Source organism: Pteropus vampyrus, unplaced genomic scaffold (assembly GCF_000151845.1).
Source record: "Pteropus vampyrus isolate Shadow unplaced genomic scaffold, Pvam_2.0 Scaffold12, whole genome shotgun sequence".
In the NCBI taxonomy this organism is placed as follows: Eukaryota; Metazoa; Chordata; class Mammalia; order Chiroptera; family Pteropodidae; genus Pteropus; species Pteropus vampyrus.
The window spans coordinates 5,189,676-5,198,099 of record NW_011888793.1 but is presented as its reverse complement, the minus strand read 5'-3'; the positions used below and the strand labels follow the sequence as shown (position 1 = coordinate 5,198,099).

The window sequence follows — 8,424 nt, the reverse complement described above, 5'->3', positions numbered from 1 at the left end:
CCTATCAATAGTCACTGCACGAATTCTGAGAGCATGAAGAAGGATGCAGAGCTTGATTTTAGTCTTATATAAATCTGGTTCTTCAAAGAAGGGTTTTTGTGGCACAATCTCACTGTTGAAATTCAGGGCCTAGGAGAATAAATGTTGAGCATGACATATATGGTATTCCAAAATTAAAACATTCATCCATAAAAATGGGGGAAGCCAACACATGTTTCAGAGCCTTGCAACCAACTCCCTCATGACATCTAAACCCAAGCCAGTCTACTCCCAGCCAGATGGCCAGGCAGAACCTGAGAGAAGAAATTCTCATTATCCAAGCACATGTATCTTCAGTGAGCTCTGAAAAGACCCTTAAAGCTATTTAGAAAATCATCAGCGGAAGTTACATTTTAGACAGGAACAATTCTGTTAAGATGACATCTGCTGCAAATCTAATTAATTCTTATATGTTACATTAAGAAGCTAAGTCATTTTTAGAACAGGGAGGTGATAGATTGCTATTGATCGAAACATTTTATCAGTAACAGACCTGTTGACTACAGACACTCATATAGGTCACATAAATAAACCTCCGACTTTTAGCCCTTTGAAAACTCAATGCAAGACCTTATATTTGCACAATGATCAATACTTGTTCCTCAGAAAAAGCCTAAAAGAAAGGTAGGGTGGCTAAAGTCTTCCCATTTTATAGAGGAAGAAACTGAGGCACCCAGGGACAAATGGCTTGGCATAGTCTAATTATTGGTAGAATTGATTCCGGTGCCCAAATGACCTGACTGTTGGTCCTGAAAATGAAATATCCACAACTCACTGGATGGTAACATTCTTTGATACTCGTATTACATTTGCTGCCTTTTGAACAGGTAATTTGGCACCCCCCCCCAAAAAAAATGAATGAATGAAATAAAAATAAAGCCCTTTTTAGACATGATTTCTGATACCACATTTTTATCGCATGCCCTGATCACTCACCCTGCTCTTTCTTACATGAATATTTCTATGTTTTGTATTAGCATCGTGTGCTATGATGCTTCAGAAATTACAAATCAAGTTCTTGTTTACGAGTAACGTGGCGCTCCCCAGGTGATAGGTCATTATTTCATTTCATTCACGTTTTGGTTCAGAATGGGTCATGCACTGGCACTAGTCCTGCTTGTTTTCTCTTGTTTTGCATGCTGGTCACTCACAAGCCCATCCTGGAGCCTTTAGAGGTGAGTGAGAATTGCAGTGGAATCCCTTTGATGGGGGCTTAGATTTTGGCTCTGCCACTTACAAGCTGTATGACCTCGGACAAGTGGCTCACTCTCTAGGCTTCAGTTTCCACCTTTGTACAGACCCCAAATGGTTGTTGTAGGGCTGACATTAGAAAATGTATGAAAGCATTTGCCTGGTGCATACCACTTGTCAACAGATGGGTGGCTGCTTTTTTTAATTGGACTTGCTCACATTTGCCCTTTCTCTAGAGGGCGCCCTCGAGGCCATAGCGCTGCAGGAGCTATAGAAGGGGATTTCAGGTCTCTCCCAGTCCAGGAAGGGCTGACTGTAAACCTCTTCTGGGACCCTGGCTGGCTGTCTCAGCACAAAGGAGTTGTTCTCACTGATAGGATGAAGCCCTTACCTGCATTAGCTCATCAATAGCTGCCAGCATATTTTGATCCAGAATGATCTGCCTCTTAGGATCCATCAAAAGCTTTGCATTCATGGCCTTGAACTCCACCTGGTACATCTTCAAGTCCTCATAGATACTACTAAGGCAGAGGGTCTAGGTGATATGACAAAATGGGGTAGAAACCATTGAGATGGTCTAGAAACATCCCTGACCCCCTACTGCATTTGAGGAAAGAGTTTTGTGCCTTACCATCATATAAGAAGCCTTCCCGGAGGCCAGGCAATTCCCATTCTAGAAGAAAAAAAAAATCAGACATCAATGGTATAAATTCATAAAATAGGCTGAATCCTTTAATTTTTTGACTTACAGTTATGAAAGAGATCTCTCTGGAAACCAGGCAACTTTCATTCTAGTGGGGAAAAAAAAACCACACATCAAAGATATTCTTAATATAAAAATTTCTGACTTTCCTTCTCAAATACATGTTTTTTAAAATTAGGATAAAAACAACAAAATTTACCATCTTAACTATTTTTAAGTGTACAGTTCAGTAGTATTAAGCACATTCACATTGTTGTGAAAAACCATATCTGTTTTTATAATTTTTTTTTTTAAATCTAACTTTGAAGTGGGACCTGTTAAAGTCCCATGATGGTGGAGACCAGCAACATGCACATTTTTGGGAAGAAAATGACTTTGACACACAGCTTTTAATTGTATTACGTGCTTTTGGAGGAAAATCATCCATACCGTGGTTAATTCCAGTGGTAAACAGGCCTCTATGGTGCTGGTTTTATCTTTTGTAATATCTTCATGATCAATCTCTTCAGAAGTGCAGGAGTAAAATTCTAGAGTTTGTCTGGCCTGTAAAAAACATGAGAAGCCTAGTTTGTAATAATAAGGCACCTGGCTCCCCATACCTTGGAGTGCAGCAAAGCCAGAGCTGGCTGCTCTTGACCTCTATTCCTTTGATCTATAGGAAATTTGGGCTTTTCATAAGACAAAAGGAAACAGGTCATTGGCACTCTCTCCCTCCCTCCTCTCCTTTTGCGTTTACGACATGTTCCCCTGGATGATGTGTTTTTCCATTATGTAAACACTATAAATCATTTCAACAGGCTGTGCTGATCAGCATCTACACATTGTGACACTTGCTTCTGGTGAAAACAGTTTTTTTTTTCCTTCTGCCAAAGCTCCAGTGTTTTATGAATATCTTTTAAATTATAACTTCTAAAGGGGAACTGTTAAGTTCATAATTTGATGGATATAACAAACATGGAACCTTAAAGACAAGTTGAGATTTGTGGTACACACACATGTAACTATCATCCTTCAAATATGTTGGAAGGCACAGTTGAATATAATTATGAAACTTAAGAAATAGATGACTTTTTGATTGAAGATTGAGATCATTTTTCCATTCAACAAGCCTACTGTGTGCTAGGCACTATGCTAGGTACTAAGGAACATGACAACGAAGAGGACTGTGTTACATCCTCCAGGATTCTAAGTTCATCTGAGAAGACAGACAAGTGCCCAAAGGACTAGGAGGCGGGTCAGCAGGTAGAAGCACTGAGAAGGGTGTAAAGGTCCTGGGGATGGGCTGAAAAGAGAAGCAAACGCTTCACTGGAGACAGACGTTGGTATTAAGAAGGTTAGAATGTTGATGGCAGAGGAGGAGGCGTTTCGGGCAGAGAGAATTGCATGAGCCATGAATCAAGGCTTGAGAGTACAGAACATATTTGGGAGCTGGTAGTAAAATTCCTGTCTGGTAGGCAGAATAATGCACACCCCCCCCCAACCCCACCCCCGCCAAACATATTTACCTCCCAATCCCTGGAATCTGAGAAGGTGTTATGTTACAAGGCAAAGGGAATTAAGGTTGCAGAGGACGTTAAGTTGCTAATCAGCAAATCTTAAAATAGAGAGTTGGTTATCTTGAATTATCTGGGTGGTTTCAGTGTAATCACCGAGTCCTTATAAATGAAAGAGGGAGGTCAAAGAGTCAAAATCAGAGTGACGCAGCATGGGAAAGACTCAATTGGCCATTGCTGGCTTTGAAGATGGAAAGAGGCCATATACCAAGGAATGTTGGCAGCTTCTAGAAGCTGGAAAAGGCAAGGAAATAGAATCTCCTCTAAAGTCTCTAGAAAGGGATATGGCTCTGCTGACACCTTGATTTTACCCCAGTGAGATCCATTTTGGATTTCTGATCTCTAGGGCTGTAAAATAATAAATCTGGGTTGTTTAAAGCCACTAAGTCTGTGGTAATTTGTTACAGCAGCAGTAGAAAACAAATACCCTATTCCTGGAGGGGTCCAAGTGGACCCGGGCAGCCACTCTCCTGAGCAGGCGGTACAAAGTTAGATATAGAAATGTGGGCCCACTGTTAGAGTTCTTCAGATTTTTTTCAAGAGAAGCTGGAAATTTGGATGCTTTTATGAAAGGTCCACTTTTTCAATAGCATCAAACTAAAAATTCAAAGTAAAATATAAAAGACATGGGGTGAACTCTACAAAACTGTAAGCTGGATATGGCCAGTGAATGGCATGCACTTGCCACCTCTGTTTTCTGTGTTAGCCAGCTATTTGTTCTGGCAAATTTAACACAGGAATGATATTTAAAAATGTATATCAAATTGAGTTCTACAATCTTTTGACCTTCCATGCTACAACTGGGAGTAGAAGAATCAGGTTTTTCACATAAAACATCTATTTAAACTGGAGCTCCTCAATTTTATCCATATTGAACCTTTCTTCAAGAACCAAAGCACTTATCTCTACAGTTTTCGTTTGGTGAGCCGCCTTTTTAATTAAGATGGATTGAACTGTAAGGAACAATCGGCAGCACATTATGAAAGATAAGGGAAAAAGGAGTTCTTTAAGAAGGCCTTGTGGCACTGAGTTTATTTTAAGATCCTCATAAAACAACAAGCTAAAAATATTCAAGAAAGATTTACTAGAGAGCAAGAAGGCAAACGAGTGTTTGGCCATTGCAGCAAAAGCAATAGCCACTGGAACAGCTTTGAAAGGCAAAAAAATTTTTTTTTGCATTAAAATTGGAAACCTAAAAAATGAATGAGGCTGTAAATAAAATTATATAACTCTATCCCTAAAAAATGAAGGCTGGATATGTACTGTCACAGGCTCCCTAAAATGCATTGCTCCGACAACACACTGAGTCACCAGACTGGAAGCTGGTGAGCAGCGTGAAGGGTAAGTCTAATTTGTCTTTGTAGCCCCTGGAGCACTGAGGCTGCACCTAATAACGGTTTCCTGGATTGATAAGTGTGTCAGAGAAACAGTGTGGGCCTGACACAATTCCATCTCTGTTGGCAGGCTACAGGGAACACTGTAAATATCCACTTTCCTCTGTATAGACACAGCCAAAATGAATGCCATTATAATTTATTACCACTCTTGCTTTCTCTGGAGACACAATTTCATTGAGACTCTTTAGCTAATAGTTGGGCCATTTGTAAAGTTCCCTCTTCCTCTCTTGACAGCTCCTGATTAACGTCCACAATTTCCCTGCAGTTCCTTCAGGTGACTAGGGGTTCAGAGAAACCCCTTCCCTAGAGAGGCTGCAAAGTGGGACATTGAAAAGCTCACCTTCTGAAGTGCGCTGCTGACGGCCCTCAGCAGGTTTTGGGAGTGGTTGAGGCACTTGAACATTCCTGGGCCTGGTGTGGCTGTGGGGAGGTTCCTGGCCAAACTGAAGTGGTCCAGGTGGTTTAGGAGGACCAGAGTGGCCACAAGGAGGAGTCCTGGAAGGGAATGATGGGGCTGACTCAGCTTGTCGGCCTAAACGATTTGGCCTGCCTCTACCTTCCATCCATTTTGGCCATCTGAACTCGTCCACCTTCTGAGCACCTTCCTCCCTCCACCCTTTTTCAATCTTCCTTGAACACCTGAGAGATGAATCAAGTTCTTGGAAGGCAGTGCTCTATTGTAGGGTTAGAAGCCAACTGGCTCTGAAGACCCCCAATAGCTCAGACAAGGGTGTTGGACTCAGAGCTCATTCCGAAAAAATTGCCACTTCACAAGCTGGGAAACTGAGGCTAAGTGGTGAAGTGACTCGCCAGGCTCACCATCCAGTGTTTTGAAAAGAGTGGGGTGACAAAGCCTCACTTTGAAGTAGGCTGGGATCTGCCCTCTTAGCGCTGTAGCAGAGGGACGTTGGGCAAGAAACCATCCCGTGGGGCCTCAGTTTCTCACTCGTGAAGTGGGCACAATGATATTTAGCTCACAGGGCTGTTTCAAGATTAAAAGACAGTGTCCTGCTCTGCGCACGGTAACCACGGATAAGTCTTTCCCCACCCTTTCTCTCTATACACGAAATTGCTGATTGTCTTCAGTCTCCCTGAGCAGTCCCGAGTTTCTGCCTCCTGTTCCCGGGCTGCTTCCCTTCCCCACCGGCGCCCCGAGCCTTGGCCGCCCCGGTACTCACCGTGCGGTGGGTTCATGCTGAGTGGGCGCTGCGCGGACACCGAGCCAGCAGCTGGACGTCGAGGGCTGGATGCAGCAGGTGAGGACGGTGTTTAGGAGGCCGACCCAGGGGGCCACATTTTTATAATTGCTCCGAGGCGCGGCAGGACTTTCCCAGGACTCTGGTCTCTTGCTTTCTTTCTCTCTCTGTCTCTCTCTACATCAGCTTCTTGGTGACACGTGGAATTCGACCAAGCTGGGTTTGAGGCGCTTTCGGATTAACTCCCCGGGTATCCAGCTGCAGTCTCTCGGGACGGCCCCGCCGCCTCCGACCTGGCCCAAAGCGAAAGCGAAATTCGCGCAGAGTAGGATGCACCGGGCTGCCGGGCACGCCCGACCCCCTGCCTCTTGTCTCCGGGACGGCCCCCGCCCCCAACTCCCAGCTACCCAGCCTGAGTCCCGCCGCCCTGCAGCGCCCCCTCCCGGCAGAGCGCCAAGTAGTGCCATCCACTTCTCATCTAGCATATCCAGGATGTACGCTGATCCTGATCTTCCGCCTAGTTCTGCATGGGGATGGGCAATTCATTCATACGTTCCTGCCTTCATTTATTCATTCATTCAGATGGTCTATATTGTTCCAAGCCAACATTGTGCCAGGCACGGGATACCTAGCCTTGAACAGGCCCCTTTGGGTCCCTGCCACACCAAGTCTAACTCAGTGTGTTTTGTTCCTGGGTTCTATCTTAAACATGAAGAGGGATTAGACCAGACTGGCTGCGCAGTAACTGCTCTCTTATAGAATGCAGTTTCTTACAGCGTCCTGGAGGGAATCGTGACAATTTAGTGGGATGGATGCACAGAGTCCTGGGAGAAGAAGCTTGGAGAAGGCACCTCAGCAGGAGTAGTGGGGGTGAGGAAGCAGCAGAGGCTTCCAGGAGCCGGGGGCAGCCCCGACCTGAGTATTGAAGTATGAGTAGGCATTAGACCACTTCCAGTGTGGTGGGGTGTAGGTTCTAGGTAGGGGGAATAGGGTATAGAAGCACAGTCAGGGAGAGTAGAGGAAAGTAGTGATCTAGGGGTTCTGCTGTCAGAGTGTGAGGTTGGAGAAGACAATGGGGCTGTGCTGTGAGGGTAATAGATGCCATGCTAAAGAGTCTACAGTCTGCTGAGGTTTGTGGGAAGTCTTCTAGGGTTTTAGGCAGGAGACATGGTTGGATTTGTATGATGCAAAGATTTCTTCAGCAGTAGTATTGAGGATGGATCCCCGGGGTCAGGAGTGGAGCAGAGGGAGCAGTTGGGAGGGCATGGCCAAGATTCCATTCGGAATAGAGAACAGTGGGTGGGCAGGAGGGATTCTCAGGGCAGATAGGGGCCAAGGCTTGGTAACTCCTCAGGTGGCAGGCGGGGAGGGGGCAGAAAGGCACTGAGAATGGTTGAATAGGGGTTGTTTCCATTCCTCCACGGGGTTACTGTAAGAGGGGAGTGAGTTTGGGGGACAAAAGTTCCATTTTGGATGTATTGGGTTTGAGGTTCTTGTGGGACTTTTCAGTTCACTCATTTCTACCACAAGCATTAGTCATCCTGGGTGTGTATGAAAGGAAAGGGTGTGTTTGGTCATTCACTCAAAGCTTCTGATGGGTTTTACTGCACTTCAACTGTAAGGGCCCCAGGACTTCACTGTGGAGCTGCCAGTGTCCACTTTTCTGCAGAGGTCCCGATCTTGGATAGGGATAAACTTTTTGGGATACAAGAAAGAAGAGTAGGTGCTTCTTCTTTCTCTCCTCTGGGTCTTCATTGATGTCAGATTAGATGTGGTCACTGTTAGCCCTGAGGTACTACTATGAAAACTTGGCAGAGCCAATCTCCATTGAAGATGGGGTGATGAAGCCAACTAAGAGAAAGCTGTGATAGCCCCTGGCCTGATTCAAGCTCTTTCTGTTGTTGGCATCAGCCCCCCTAGGCAAATCATCTGCTTGAGGGTGATAGGGTCTTTTAGATGTGTGTAAATAAGAGCAATAGTGGATCATTAAGGCTCCTTCCAATGCTCCCATCTGTGAATTTCCTGTGGGAATGGAGACCAGTGCGCTGTCAGAAACAATTTCACCTAACAGATTGTGTGAAGCAAATGACAGGTGAAGAGCTGTTTGTTGCCATTTAGGATGCAGTTAAATGTAGAACACAGAGTGATTTAATTGAAATGGAAATAAATTCTATACTTTTGGGTGGAAGATCTTAATATATAAAGAGCTCAAGTCTCTTCTAATTAATTTATATATTCAATACAATCCCAATATAAATTACAAATAACTTTTGAGGAACTTAATAATAAACCTACCCTAAAATATATGAGAATAGAAGCATATAGATATCTAAGATAAACTTGTA

The 8,424-nt window shown here is 44.3% G+C and overlaps 1 protein-coding gene across 1 annotated transcript in view; it reads right to left on the bottom strand.

Moving 5' to 3' along the window:
• The window catches only part of IL12A (interleukin 12A), a 12,322-nt gene extending 5,934 nt beyond the window's left edge, over positions 1 to 6,388 (bottom strand). Inside the window, exons 1-6 of the mRNA XM_023524499.1 lie at positions 6,062 to 6,388; positions 5,224 to 5,378; positions 2,363 to 2,476; positions 1,980 to 2,021; positions 1,862 to 1,903; positions 1,622 to 1,765 (exon numbers count right to left, since the gene is read on the bottom strand). Of these exons, the coding sequence (XP_023380267.1) occupies positions 1,622 to 1,765; positions 1,862 to 1,903; positions 1,980 to 2,021; positions 2,363 to 2,476; positions 5,224 to 5,378; positions 6,062 to 6,077 (513 nt within the window). The 5' untranslated portion in view covers positions 6,078 to 6,388. The remainder of the gene's footprint in view (positions 1 to 1,621; positions 1,766 to 1,861; positions 1,904 to 1,979; positions 2,022 to 2,362; positions 2,477 to 5,223; positions 5,379 to 6,061) is intronic.
• Between the last annotated feature and the right edge of the window lie 2,036 nt (positions 6,389 to 8,424).